At 30.4% G+C, this 15,415-nt stretch overlaps 2 protein-coding genes across 3 annotated transcripts in view; one reads left to right on the top strand and one right to left on the bottom strand.

Moving 5' to 3' along the window:
* The first annotated feature begins 266 nt into the window (after window positions 1-266).
* Window positions 267-4,104, top strand: LOC119677827 (hexokinase type 2-like). The gene is made up of 2 exons (XM_038089360.1): window positions 267-1,242; window positions 3,249-4,104. The coding sequence occupies exons 1-2, from the start codon at window positions 393-395 to the stop codon at window positions 3,977-3,979; spliced, it is 1,581 nt and encodes a 526-aa protein (XP_037945288.1). The 5' UTR covers window positions 267-392; the 3' UTR covers window positions 3,980-4,104.
* A 17-nt stretch (window positions 4,105-4,121) lies between these two features.
* LOC119677818 (angiogenic factor with G patch and FHA domains 1-like) overlaps window positions 4,122-15,415 on the bottom strand; it is a 163,557-nt gene continuing 152,263 nt past the window's right edge. The window contains exons 3-11 of one of the 2 annotated variants that reach the window (XM_038089349.1): window positions 11,009-11,145; window positions 10,832-10,948; window positions 7,225-7,266; window positions 6,700-7,099; window positions 6,448-6,608; window positions 6,055-6,382; window positions 5,866-5,980; window positions 5,701-5,806; window positions 4,122-4,362 (exon numbers count right to left, since the gene is read on the bottom strand). In XM_038089349.1, the coding sequence (XP_037945277.1) occupies window positions 4,204-4,362; window positions 5,701-5,806; window positions 5,866-5,980; window positions 6,055-6,382; window positions 6,448-6,608; window positions 6,700-7,099; window positions 7,225-7,266; window positions 10,832-10,948; window positions 11,009-11,145 (1,565 nt within the window). In that variant the 3' untranslated portion in view covers window positions 4,122-4,203. Of the gene's footprint in view, window positions 4,363-5,700; window positions 5,807-5,865; window positions 5,981-6,054; window positions 6,383-6,447; window positions 6,609-6,699; window positions 7,100-7,157; window positions 7,267-10,831; window positions 10,949-11,008; window positions 11,146-15,415 lie in introns of both variants that reach the window. The other variant, XM_038089351.1, reaches the window with a different exon arrangement.

Below are 15,415 nucleotides of genomic sequence, written 5' to 3'. Positions count from 1 at the left end.
TTATTCTATATAGAAACGTCCTGTGTCCTAATAATAAGAAGTAGAAATCTAGATATATTATCTATAGTAGTATATCTAGATATATCTCTAAATATATATTTGAATAATGGATATCCACTTGTTGAATAAATTTTACATATACCGCTCAGGAAAAAGAACTAAAGATTTTCTCTACATACAACTACTTATTATATTTTATTTAACACAAAGCAACCTTATAAAAATCGGTTATTCTAATAATCAGAATAAAAAAATCAAATGAAATTATATATTTTTTAAATATGAAGTTGTAGATTTTGGCAATTTTACAGTATATCTTAAAACACCTTACGTCAGACCTCCCAATGAAAATTTAGTGTGTTACTCCGGGCAATAAAAAAAACAAATTCGCTATGACTGACTTAAAGATAAGGGAATTCACATCAAGTATGTCTTTAACCTTTCCCCAAGTACACGAAATTTACAAACGTTTCTGCAATCAAATTCGAAGTGGTCTTGGGAAACATAGTCATGCAACAGCGGATACAAAATGTTACGTAACCTTTGTACAAGATTTGCCAACGGGTCAGGAAGTCGGTAATTATTTAGCATTAGATTTGGGAGGCTCAAATTTTAGAGTACTATTAGTCACATTAAAAGGCAACTACGATTCAGAGCAAGTATCAGTAACATATCCAATACATAGTGACCTTATGATTGGGACGGCAGAAGAGCTATTTGATTACATCGCTTCATGTTTGGAAAATTTTGTGAAGTTACATAATATAGAGGATGATAAATTATACCTAGGTTTTACTTTCTCATTTCCTTGCACCCAAATAAACCTAACTCAAGCAATATTGAGGCGATGGACGAAAGGCTTTCAAGTGGCCGGCGTTGTAGATGAAGACATATCTGTATTATTAAAAGATGCCATTGATAGACGTGGTACCCTAAATATTGAACCAGTAGCCATTGTAAATGATACGGTTGGCACATTGATATCCTGTGCCTACTTTAATAATCAATGCCGCATTGGGCTCATAGTAGGTACTGGCTGCAATGCCTGCTATTTGGAGCATGTTAAATGCATTGAACGAATGGATGCTCAATACAGAGAAAAGAAAAACATGATCATAAACACTGAATGGGGTGCTTTTGGTGAAGGTGGTGATTTAGAATTTATACGAACAGATTACGATAAACAAGTTGACGACACAAGCCCTAATCCGAAAGAACAAATCTTCGAGAAAATGGTAGCTGGTAAGTTTTTCAATTAATTAAGATTTATAGAGAAAATGGTAGCTGATAAGTTGTTCAATTAATTAATATTTATTGAGTAAATGGTACCTGGTGAGTTTTTAAATTGATTTATATTTATAAAATTACTAATTATTTTCAAAAATAATTGTTTAATATCTAAACTATATAAGAAATACACTCACAACAATATGTAATAGAATTTTATTCATAAAGAATACTCATATTTAAGCTTTTTTTATGTATATAAATTATATATAATATTATCACAAACTACTTCAAAAACTAAACACAAGCATAATAATTACGTATTTTAATACTAATCAAATAGCGCTTAAGCCTTCATTACCAAATATAATTTTACGTATATAATCGCAATTATTGATATATTCTAAATGTATTCTAACACTGCGCTACGTCTAAATAATCGGTAAAGTGATAAGATTATAAACGAATGCACCTCTAAATTGTTTCTCTATAAAAATATAAAAGTGCTTAAACAAAGCAATAAAATGCATTATTTCTAAAAAAAATTATCAGCTCTGCACTCATTAACGTAAGTCGCTAACGTTGTAATTTCACAAAAACAAATATACAAAAATCGTTATTTATTTTGTTTTTTTTAATTATTTTAAATGAAATATATTTTTTAATTGAAATTGCAGTTCCCTGATCTCTGATGGAGTCATATTGGTCACTGGTCATTTTATAACCTTAACAAAAATGATGCAACAACTCATGTAATATTTATATAAATATATGTTTATATAAATGTATCTGTGTTTAAGAATAATAATTTTAATATATTTTTGGGGCGTCTAATTAATTATGATTAACTAGTATTAAAATTATTAAAAGAAGACTGACCTCTGTTAAATGTTATGACCTATTACATATAAGCTACTAACTTATATCTGCATGTAATGAATGATTTTCTGTATAAAATGAATTTAATTAACTAAGTATATCCTTTTTTTTTTGTATAATGAATATTACGTGAATAACTATTATTCATATTAGAACTCAATATCAAGTAATGTTGTACTTACCAGTGAATTTGTCGGTACAGTTAGCAGTTTTTGTCACTTCATAGAAAAATAGACTCCATAGAAAAATAAGGAAATTAATAGTTTCATTAGCGACACAGACGACCAAGTGACGTTCGCTACTCGTACCAAAGATAATACCAGCATTATCCCTTCGGTTTAAACATTATGAAATTAAAAAGTGCATGAAATGTCTGGATACCAATCCATGTCTCGTTTCAGTATAGTCAAATTAAATAGCTGGAGTTCTGACTTAATACCTTTAAATATATGAAAGAGCACATTTTAGTATTTTGAAAATCAAATCTTTACAAAAAGGACTACCTCACAAACGTCAACATTGAATTACATGAAGTTTCATTTGTTATTCTAAACACAAAACACAGTTCTTAAACATAAACAAGAATGTTAAGCTTAATTAATTAACACTATCACGTGAACATTTTCTTTACTCTTCTGTCTTAATACCCATACCATCTATACAACAATTTATATTGGTTCTTGAAGCAAGGAATTACTTCTCCAAGTTAAAGCACTTCAATACAATGTGTATTAAATATTATATTATAATTAGAAAGAAAAAAATTAATAACAACTTATAACAATATAATATTACAGAACACATATTATTAATTATTAATAGTATTAAATATTATATTATAATTACGAAGAAAAAAATTAATAGCAACTTATAGCAATATAATATTACAGAACACATAATAATTATTAATAGTATTAAATATTATATTATAATTACAAAGAAAAAAATTAATAGCAACTTATAACAATATAATATTACAGAACACATATAACGTACAACATAAAATAAAATAAAATAATATAATAAAATAATATAATAAATAAATATTAATTTTTAAATTATTAGATATAAATTATAAGTTTTGTATTAGTTTTAAAAATAATATTAATGTTTATAATTTAAATTTATTTGTGTTTTTGAAGGTATGTATTTGGGCAAGCTCGTTGGTTATATGACAGTAAGGGCAATCAATGAATCGTATATATTAGTTGAGAATGAAGAAAAACATAAAATTGTTGATGTTTTAGAAAAGGATCCTGATGTTTTTGAAACGTACAGAATATCTCAGATTGAATGTGATCTGTCAACGGAATTAAAGAGCATACAAACCATAATGAGAGAATTGTTTGAAGTGACATTTATTTCACATGATGACTGCTTAAATTTTAAGCACATATGTGAATCCGTTACAAGACGTTCAGCTACATTAGTTGCCGTTAATATAAGTGCACTAATTAACAAAATAAACGAACCTAGAGTTGTTGTAGCTGTTGATGGTTCACTGTTCAGATTGCATCCTAGATATGATAGTTATATGCGTGAGACATTAAGAAAATTTGTAAATCCGAAAATTGTTTACGATTTAGTATTATCCGAAGATGGTTCTGGTCGTGGTGCAGCATTAATAGCTGCGGTGGCAACCATGGGTAGAGAAGAGGAAGTTCCAGAAGTACCAGAAGATGAAGCTTTGCTTCTTCCAATTGACGAAGCCAATGCAGAAGAAGTCAACGTGTCTAGCAAATCACCAAGTAGAGCTGGTAGTAAATCAGGTAGTAAAGCAGGTAGTAAATCAGGTAGTAAAGCAGGTAGTAAAGCAAGTAGTAAGGCAACTAGTAAAGAACCTAGTAAAGAAAATCTAAATGTAAACAAATAGTCTAAATTATAATGACAAAAAAGAAATCTCCAAAAATTCGAAAGATTATTTAAATTCTATGTGAAAATTAACTAACATTAACATTTTACTTAAGAACAATAAAACAAATATATTTATTTCTAATAGATGTGTGTATCAATTTGTTGTTTAATTTTTTATCTATACATAAAAAACATAAATAATTGCATGCATAATAATATGTTAAAATCTAAATTTATCTTGTTTTAATCACTATCCTCATTGTCATAAAATATATCGGCTTTTTGGTAGCGTTCTTGAGTTTTCTTTAAAGCACTCAGCTTTTTTATGTTGAATGTCGGTTGCTTTGTAATAGTTGTATTGCAACCTAATCCCTTTGTGCCTTCATTTGAAGCAACGTTTATCTGTTAAGGAATTAATAATATATATTTCTCTTATCACACATATTAGGTGTACCGGTATGAAATGAGCGTTTTTTGGTGAAAATAAAACACTAATTAATAGGAAAGTAAAAAACATTTTATTCAAAGTATTGGCCATTGCTTTCTACACATTTTGACCACCTTTCTGGCAATTTGTGGATACCACACCAAAAAAAATTGTTCGTCTTTTAAAGCAAACCAACCAGACACCCAATTTTCGACCTCCTCTTAGGAATCAAAGTGCTGTTCAGCCAATGCGTGTCCCATCGATGAAAACAAATGGTAATCGGAAGGAGCCAAGTCTGGTGAATACAGCGGGTGGGGTAGCAGCTCCCAGCCAAGTGTTTTAATTGCATCCTGAACCCGTTTTTCTTTGTGTGCAGGTGCATTGTCATGGAGCAGAATTACCTTGCCGTGTCTTCTGGCCCATTCTGGTCGTTTTTCGATCAATGCATAGTTCAAATTTATCATTTGTTGTTCATAGCGACCAGCATTGACGGTTTTACCAGGTTTTAGGAGCTCGTGGTACACCACACCTTTCTGGTCCCACCAAACACACAGCATTGTCTTCTTGCCGAATCGATCTGGTTTTGCAGTCGATGTTAATGGTTGTCCCGGATTAACCCATGATTTTTTCCGTTTAGGATTCTTAAAATAAATCCATTTTTCATCGCCAGTAACAATACGATGCAAAACCGATTTTCTTTCGTGTCTTTGAAGCAAAATTTCACAAGTGTTTTTTCGGTTTTCCATCTGTCTTTCATTCAATTCATGTGGCACTTATTTTCCACACTTTTAGATCTTTCCCATAGCTTTTAAACGGTCAGAAATTGTTTGTTGTGCAACATTTAACATTTCTGCCATTTGCTTTTGACCCAAAGTGTCATCTCCATCCAATATCGTTTACAATTCGGCGTCTTCAAACTTTTTTGGCGGTCTTCCACGTTCTTCATTTCTCACATCAAAATCATTATTTCTGAACCGTTGAAACCATCTTTTGCATGTTGCTTCTGATAGAGCATAATCACCATATGCCTCGACAAGCATTCGATGCGACTCTGCACCACTTTTCTTCAAATGAAAACAAAAAATTAATGCTTTCCGCAAATCATCACTTTCTGGTACAAAATTCAACATTTTTAACACGATGAAAAAATATGATGTTGTCTGTTCAATGATTTGATGTATACTAAATATATTTCAACATGTCATAGTAAACAAACAAAAAAAAATGGTTCGTTTACAACAAATGTTCCCTGTCGGAACATTTGTATCTTTACGCTCACTTTATACCGGTACACCTGGTATAAGCTTTCTTACCGGTTCTAATAGTCCAGTACTAGCATTTGTTTTACCTAGCGCTTCGCCTTTATTCCAGCCCATATTTGCTAACATTTTGAAACCTTTATTCTCACTAGATATTTCACTATGTAAATAAGACACTGTGATGAGTAATTCATTAATTAATATGAATATTTTTCTTACGTATTAACACATGCAGTTTGTGTCTTTTCATTATCTGTAGAACTACCAACTTGTGTCCGACGTGTAGCTGCACGATCGTTATAACTACTATCATTTTTTTGCACATCCACAAATTCTTAAGTATTTATTAAGTAAATAAATAGTTAATAATTACCTTTAAATACTAATATTTAATGTCGTAACACTTACTTTCATTTTCCAGACCATATTTTCTCTGCAATTTTCTGAGTTGTTCTTTATGCGTAAGCATAACTACTGCTTCTGTACTTGCTTCTTGTGCTGTTTCCATTAGTAGACCGGGTTCACACAAGCCGCAAGTTGTGTTTCCTTCATGCACATGACACAATAATTTAGTTAACCCAATTTGTATAATACTTCCATGTTTCACAATTTGAGGATCACTCTCCGATTTTGAGCTAGACATACGTACACCATTAAGTAATGTACCATTCTGCGATCCGAGATCAATACAATAATACAGTTGTTGCTTAGTATCATAGCTAAACTTTAAATGGCACTGTTTGCGAAACAAAAAAAAACAACTTCAACAAGAGTATAATACACATTGAAAACATGACTTACTTTTGAGACATTAACATCTGGTATAATAATATCATGATTGCCCTCGCGTCCTAGACCACCACCTTTATACGTTACCACATACAAACTGCCAATTTTTAAATCCTTCACATTAGTTTCCTTTACAATTAAACGTAATGATGGTGGATATTTTTTTGCAATATCTGAAATAAATTACAAAAAATTAATATTAACCAATAATTATAAAATAATTCATAAAAATTCGAATTTCTTTTACTAATGTTACAGACGCACCTTGAAAATGACTTCCTCTTTTAAACTGTTGTACCTCATCCTTCTCTAGTTGATTTGATTCGAACTTATCCTGTCGCTGTGGAGTGGAGTCATTACTATTAGTCGTTTTGCTACTGCTGCTACTACTAGTGGTTGATGAAGATAATTCTCCCTCTTCGCAATCACTTTTTTTACTATTTTTAATTTTTCGCTCATTGTCACTGTCGGTATTGCTATCATTTTTATCTTCATTGTGTCTTTTACGTTTCCTTTTCTCCTTCTTACTTTTCTTCTTTTTCTTTTTAAGTTTACGTCTACGTTTTTCCTCCGCTCTTTTAAGATTTTTCTTTTCTTTTTTGATCTGTCGAAATTTTGTTGCGTCCGTTATCACTCCAAACTCATCAAATTCAACATCCGTATCCTGTAACATTAGAAAAGAAATCCGGGTTTTCATCTAAAGTTCTCTTTAAAAATCTCACCTAATGCATTGCTACGCATTCGGCTTATACTTAGACTTGAAAAACGTTTTAAAATGTCATTATTTACGTAATTATCAAATATGTCATCATCATTATTAGTGTGGGAGTTCTGAAAGTAAAAATGAGTATAATAACCATTTTTAAATCTGGAAGTTTTAATAATCACAAAATCATCAAACAAAACAAATTAGAATTATGAATGTAGTAACACAAAGAAGTAAGTAATTATATATAAGATCACTAACAACTCTACTCTTTTTGAACGTGAACTCTGTAAGCCTCTACTTCTTTACCTGTATATTTAAAAATAAAATACCATCAACTTTGTAAGTGAGCAATGACGGGAAGATAAATGATAAGAAGAAAAGAGGAACAGAAAATAAAAAAAGGATAACACGACTTTGTATTATAATAGGGACAATACTAATTAAAATTATAATTAACTATATGTAAATTAAACTAACAAAGTAGGTCAGGTATAGTGGAGAAGATGAAAGCGAACTCAGAGAGTTGGCGAACGATAGAGTCATATGTGATTCAAGTTCTCAAAACGAAGAAATTAGATCTAGAAATATAATAAATAGAATGGACACCAAGAAAATGCGGTGAAAAGTGGTGGTCTGGACGCAGATCAAAAATCAAGAGAGCATGGCTTGAAATGTCAACATAAAAGAGACCCTCCTCGAAGTAATGCGAAAGCGGTTCCGAGGGGGAATAAGCCTCGCTGAAGAGGGGGTGTTTTAGTCCGTATACTACATATTAATGTTAGGGAGTCGGGCACATCATTCCGACGACGGTCGGTTTGACGGTGCATAAAGCATTCCACCTCCTCACCACAAAAAAAAAAAAAAGTAGGTCAGGTATACTTGGTGGATTGATAAATAAACGGTAAAGTAATAAAAACCCATTTTTTTTTGAAAATTATATTTTATGCTTCAATATAGTCCCCTTCCACCTCGACACACCAAGTCCAAGGATTTTTCAACATTTCAATACCTTTTAAATAATACGATTTATCAAGTCCTCCAAAATATACCTCAGTTTTTCATTTCACTTCATCATTTGATGCAAATCTCTTTCTCTGGAGCCGTCTTTTCAAGTTTGTAAACAGATAATAGTCACTGGAACTCAAATCTGGAGATTACGGTGGGTAAGGAAGCAATTCGTACCGTAATTTACTTAATATTGCCATGGTTTTTATTGACATGTAAGCGAGGTAACGCATCCTGTAAAAACAACATTTTTTTCCTCGACAAAAGTGGTCCTTTTTCTTGATTTCCTAAATCAATCGATCCAATATAAGCAATTATAGTCTAATGTTATAATTTTTCTTTTTTCCAAATACTCTATGAAAATTATTAAACTTGAATACCAAAATACGGAAGCCAGAACTTTTCCAACCGATTTTTGAGTTAGTGGTCTTTTGAAAGTACTACACCGGGACTCTACCCATTCTCTGGCTTGTTGCTTTTCCTCAGGTGTGACGTAATGGATCCAAGTTTCATCAATTGTCACTACTCAACCCTCACAGTCAGCTAGATTGTGCATAAACATTTCAAAAAAATGTTTTGAATGAAGAAGTCGTCGGTTTTGGTGAATTGTGAACAAACACGACACTCATACCCATCTTGCCGAAAGCGTTTTCATACCCAACTATTCATGTAAAATATTCGATACACGTTCATATGATACCTATGTTTGTCATCTCTGCTATCTCGTGCAATTAAATTTTTGGATTAACCAACACAATATCGTGGATATTTTCAATGTTTTTTTCAGATGTGATCTCTTTTGTACGACCCAGAAGCTCTTTATCAAAAACACTCATACGACCACATTTAAATTCAGCTTTCCAATATTTTATTGTTGTTAACGATGGTACAAGCTTGCAGTAAACAGAACCCATTTCCAATTTTAAATGGAGGAATTTTATTACTGAACGATATTTAATTTTTTCCATTTTAGGTATAAATAATCACCAAAGTGCATTATTTCAATTATTTGCAAAAAGCTGCCCAAACTACTGATAAAGTTAAAACCTTTACAGCTGTCGTTTAAAACTTGTCAGATATACGAAATATAATTGATTTTGTTCTGGCGTTATGATCTGTTGTGAAATCAGGTAATTATCAATCCACCTAGTACAACAAAAATTAACTATAAACAGGGGAAGGAGAAAGAAGAAGGCAATGATGTATAAACTGACGAGAAGAAATTAATAATAAAATAAAGTATATTTAAAAATAAAAAGATTTTTTACAGAGAAATTATATATAACAACTAATTGAAAGCGTAGGAATAAAAGTTGAAAAATAATTAATAGTTGCTTTAAAGCAGCAATTTGACGATCAAAAAAAGTAATCAGCTTTTTATTTAAATAGACTATTTAACAATATAATGTAACCGAGTATAAAGAAAAATAAAAGGTTTCTTATAAACAAATAGTGTCACTAATATTCAAAATGTTAAGGAAAATTTAAAAATTATCCTAACTAACATATCTCAGAATAAGATAGCAGTACTACTATTTTTGAAATAAGCTTTTCATTTCTAATAGAAATATTTGGTTTACTCATGTTTGCAAAGGTCATGTGTGAAGATTTCGGATTGAAACCAAAACCTATCTGTCACATATACCCCAACTGCTTTAAGACCAAAACGCTTTTTTGTCTGTGTAGAGATACATATATTACATAGTATAATAAAATGTCTATTTTTCGTTGCTTTTTAATCTTCAAATGTTTGATCATATATAAGACAATAATGATAAGAATCGTAATTTTAAGATAAGAGCTATGTCACTATGTTATCAATGCAGCAACATCTATATAGGAAATTTATAATTTATTTATATTTAAATTGTAGTCATTAAAAATTAAAGGTCACTACTGTTTTAGTGTATAGTCATTTTTGGAAATCCTCACGATGATCACTTGAGTAGGGTTAAGTGTTTGAATATAGTTATAATCACAATAATAAATGTCTATTATTATTGAATTCGATTTAACATTATAAAAAAAAGTTATGATAATAAGATAAGGTTAGGTTGAGGGCAGGCATATTAATACAAACATCACCACTTTATTTCAGAGACATTTTCTGCCAATTGCGATATCAAAAGAGGAAACTAAACACACCGTCGTCACCATTATGAATCTGTGTGCTATCATTATTAATCTATTTAGTGATTCATATGAAGTTAAAGAGATCTGTTAAGTGTACCTTTCTCTATCAGATAAGAAAATAAACGATATCCCATATATCAAAATCGCTTTGTCTGTATCTCTATTTTTCTATTTTCTATTAATTATCACATAGACCGATTATCGGATTACGCCATCAGGATACCACTTAAATACTTTAGTAAGCACCAAAATGTAAGTATTTTCTTATTTTCCTGTCTAATCTAATATATAGAGTTTTAAAATCAATTCACAGTTCATAAAACATAATACAAATTTTTTAAATTGAAGTGGTATTATCTTTGGCATTCCAAAACTGAACTAAAATTCTTTTTCCTAATTTAAGTTAAAATTTTCACGTATTCTGAGAAAAAAACAGGACGACATTTAATAATGTCTTAAATTCTATTCAAAACTATTCTACAAAGTCTGTATGGACATCTTAACTTTCAACTTTTTTTTTATTAAATATCTTTCAAATATAACTCATACCTTTGAACTTGTGTTATTAGGTTGTACTGGCACCTGAGAATGAAATTCAAAAGAATTTTTTTCTTGGTTATAATTGTAATAGCAGCCAGTATTTCCATCATAATAAAGACCATATTCCTATTTAAAATATTTAAAATAAATTAAAATATTTCATAATAGAGAATTTTTAAAATTTACCGCATTATAATAATAGCCAGTCTTGTGATCATAATATAAACCCGATGTAGGCTCATAAACAAATCCATTCAGGTGTTGAGCTTCATCAGCTGCCTTTCGTATTTCAGCCACAAAATCTAAGGTTGTATTTGGGGAAGCTAATAAAATAAATAAAATATATTAATTATTCTCTAATAAGGTACATTTAATTTGCATTTATTAATACACTAAGTTTGAATTGTAAATAACAAATAAATAAAAGCATTAGCACAGATAACAACGAATCTATAACATATGATAGCCTAACATATGATAAACATTGATTAATTTTGTATGAATTATTTTATTGGGCCACTTCAAATTATTCAATTTATTAATGACCAGCAGGACTACAACACCACGTAATGGAAAAAGTATTTTACCTGATAGATATTATTGCAAGCAATAAACTCAAAACATGGTAACAGACAATATAACATTGTTAAGTGGGTAATATATGACAAAATCTATTACCAGAGATTAAAATATTGTGCCGGCAAATTGATATCTTCAATTATATTTTCATTCTCTACATACTCAAAAGGCTTTTGTTTATTGCTAATATCGCAAAACAAACTATTTTCTATATCTTTAAAGATAGTGACTGCTTTTATAGCCGCTCTGAGTTACTTTGATAAGTTGTATTAATATTTAGCGTTTCAACTTTTATTTAACGCTATATACATATACCCTGAAGTTAGATCCAATAAAGAGCTTTCTACAAGTTTTACATAGGTCTGTAACTGTGGAGTTCCTGCGTAAAAGTTTGGACGTACTCCAAAATTCAGAAGACTGCTAGATTAGAATTAGATTAGATTAGATTAGATTAGATTAGATTAGATTAGATTAGATTAGATTAGATTAGATTAGATTAGATTAGATTAGATTAGATTAGATTAGATTAGATTAGATTAGATTAGATTAGATTAGATTAGATTAGATTAGATTAGATTAGATTAGATTAGATTAGATTAGATTAGATTAGATTAGATTAGATTAGATTAGATTAGATTAGATTAGATTAGATTAGATTAGATTAGATTAGATTAGATTAGATTAGATTAGATTAGATTAGATTAGATTAGATTAGATTAGATTAGATTAGATTAGATTAGATTAGAATGTCGACCGCTAGATAAATATCCGAACAGTTAAGCATCACAAGAGGAGCCACAACTACAAGCTGAACTCAAGAGTGACTGAAAAATTTACCAGTCACCACAATAACAAGATTGAATGTTAAATGTAGTATATAGTGCTTTCCGAAAAGGAACAGTCCTTTGATACGAACCAGTTAGTCAACATATATGAAGAGTACTCGCTGATAATGGAGATGTCAAGAATTTCTATTCTGTTTGCGGCTATGAAGATTGGTTCATTATCTATATTACCAATTACCAAGCCATCATCACTAATCTCGCTTATTGGTGTCGGTGCTGCCCCAGGTTTTATGATTTACACCATATATGTCGTGACAATAGAGAGAGCGTTGGAGTCGTACCCTACTCCAACTATGGCTACACTGTCGTTGTCACTGAACCTAGGTAGTAAATAAGCATTAATGTTATTTTTCACTAGAATGTAGGTTCAGAATTTAACTTGACCTTCAACCATTTAATATTTAGTCCACAAACTCGGTTATTACCAACCCAAAGTTCTAGGACCAGGATCTCCACCCCTCAGTCAAGGGACGAATAATAGTTGCCGATACAGTTCTAGACTATTATAAATTTTTTTCATAACCCTTAACATTCTCAGCATATCTAATGACGATATAGCACCATTTAATTAAAAAATTTGTTCATCAATTCAGAAGACGAAATACAACTGCCGTCTTCAGAGGAAAAGGTGCTGATTCGCTCTTTCCGTCTTTGAAGTTAGTTGGATCAGCGACTAACATAACTTCGTTATCGGAAGATTGCTTACAACCTCTGATGATTATAGCCAAACAATTTGAGGGTCGTTTTTATATGCCCTAAGAGCGACCGTATTTCATCCCTCTATTACGAGATTTAAGAGGGACGGGAATTGTACGTTAAGAAAAAGATGTTCACATATATCAGTATTGGGGTCACTGACTCTTACAACATTCAAGTCGTGGGTTTAAAGGTTAGTGTTATTTTACTTAAGAATAAGACAGCAGTAGGTAAAGGGGCGCCGAAGGTAGCAAGGCCTTCGAGTAAGATTTTGACAAGATTTTACTATAGTTTTTAAAATATAAGTTTTGTGTTAATATTATATTTAGTTTTTGGATATAGCTTGACGATTTCAAGAGTTCAATTAACTCAAATGATTTGTGAAGCAAAACAAAATAAGGAAAAACGTAACATTTAATATTTTATTTAAATTAATTTTTTTTTATAGATTCATATATGTTAATTACTTTTTTTATTGCAGTTTGACGTTATCAAAACAGAATTTGTCTTATTAAAATTTTTTTAATTGCATTTCTCCTTGTAAATTTCATGCTATTTCACAGCAGTTGAAATTGATAAGATTCCCTAATCATATTAATCTGACTCTGTAGACATTTAATTTCTAACAAACGCGTATCATTGCATTTATTTACAATTACAAAAAGAAATTATATATAAAGCAATGTGCATGATATGTAATAAAATAAAACATGAGGTGTTATAAAATCGTAGTAGTTCATTTCAGTTTGCATGGTTTTATTTCCTATGCAAAAACTCTGAAGTACGAGTATTAAATGATTGGGCTGTTATCTGTAGTGTTGATAGAAAAGAGTGACGTATGATTGTTTTGATACAATTTTTGACTCTTTCGGATATCTTTGACATGACATTAACATTTGTCATTAATATAAGTTAGTAAACATTGGAATTTCTAGTTAAAACTAGAATAGCTCGCGTATGTTTCTAAAAATAAGGAAATTAAACTAATTAACAACAAAAGCATTTATCTAGAAAACAGCTGCTTTCTGAAGAGATTAAAAGGTTTATCTTTGAAACGCTTGGATCCAATAGTTTCGTATTTTTTATCGATTGGAAAATATAAACCATATTAATGTACAGTAGGTAAAATGGACAAAATTTTTGGACTATTAAAAATTGAAAATTAAAATTAAAAAACGTTTATGAAAACCAAATTAATTTGGTTCTACTATCCTGCTACTGTTAATAGAAAGTAGTATATATAGAATAGTAATAATAGTACTGCTATTACATATTATTATTATAATGGTAATTGCTTTATTTCCTCGCAGAAGATATATAAGTCACAATCTTAAAATTTTTGATCTAATATTATTGTTATTAAATTTGGGTACTTTGCACAGCCGCATAAAGATGTTTTGTGCCTCTTTTACAGATTCAGCGTATTTCCTCCATAAATTGTAGTATTGAACCTAGTTTACCCTTTTATATCTTGACCCGACCCAAGAGGCACACCTAGGTATTTCTATCGGCGACAACAAAATACATATGTATATAAGAATTGTATTTTCTTTGTTGCAACGTCGCACCTTTTCCAGTTATTGTGGTCGTTACTCGGGCTCATGAAAATCCCTTAATGCAACAAAAAATATCTTAAGCAGTTTTACACTAACTAAGTAGATGCTCAAATAAATGAGAAAAAATTTTTATTATTATATGACTCATACTGATTAATGTGCAGTTTTAATAAATTATAGGAATAAACTGTATTAAAAAATAAAATAAAAAATAAAGAAAATTAACACTGTCTTTTACCACGACAATGTCACACGACGACTACCATCCAAAATAGTTTCTGTATACAGCTAGCTTCCAACTATCAACAATCTAACCTAGTTATAAACTTATAGACAAAGCTTTATGGAAAGACATTTGGTTCTATTCCTGAAACTCGGAATCAGAAATAAAGCTTGTGGCGGCAATATAACTTCCCTGTACATAAACACACCTCTACAAGCCAAAGATGAATCGTTCTATAATGCAGATAGAAAAATATTCGAGAAGCGTTGGATATATACGCTCTTGAAAAAGTTTTTATTGTTAAATAATGTCGAATTCTACCAAAAGTATGAAATAAAATCCCGAATGATATCACAAAGTACTGATACTAGAACCCTCGTTCTATGTGAGTTTCAGTATGTTTTGAGTGGAACTGCCATGATAAAATAATAATAATAAAATTGCCTGAAAGTGTTTATTTCATTAATCATACTAAAAACTTATTGAGGAATAGTTAGGTAAGGTTAAAATAGCAGACTGGTACAAAAAGGTCCTATTAAATAAATTTGTTTGACTTTTTAATTTTATTTCGGATCGGAGAGTTTGTGTGAAATTTAGTGCCACAATTCAAACACTACAGAAGACTTTTAGTGACGATGCTATGCAACAACTACGAGTTTATGAATGATACAAACACTTTCAGAAACCATAACTG

This window comes from Teleopsis dalmanni, chromosome 2 (assembly GCF_002237135.1).
Source record: "Teleopsis dalmanni isolate 2A chromosome 2, ASM223713v2, whole genome shotgun sequence".
NCBI classification, from domain to species: Eukaryota; Metazoa; Arthropoda; class Insecta; order Diptera; family Diopsidae; genus Teleopsis; species Teleopsis dalmanni.
Note: the sequence above shows the minus strand (reverse complement) of the source record. Positions and strands in the feature narration are given on the sequence as shown.

What these genes read in the sequence shown, in the direction of transcription:
- LOC119677827 (XM_038089360.1), top strand. Translation starts at nt 393, where the DNA reads ATGACTGACTTAAAGATAAGGGAATTCACATCAAGTATGTCTTTAACC. An exon ending in CTTCGAGAAAATGGTAGCTG is followed by an intron (nt 1,243 to 3,248) that starts GTAAGTTTTTCA and finishes GTGTTTTTGAAG; the next exon opens with GTATGTATTTGGGCAAGCTC.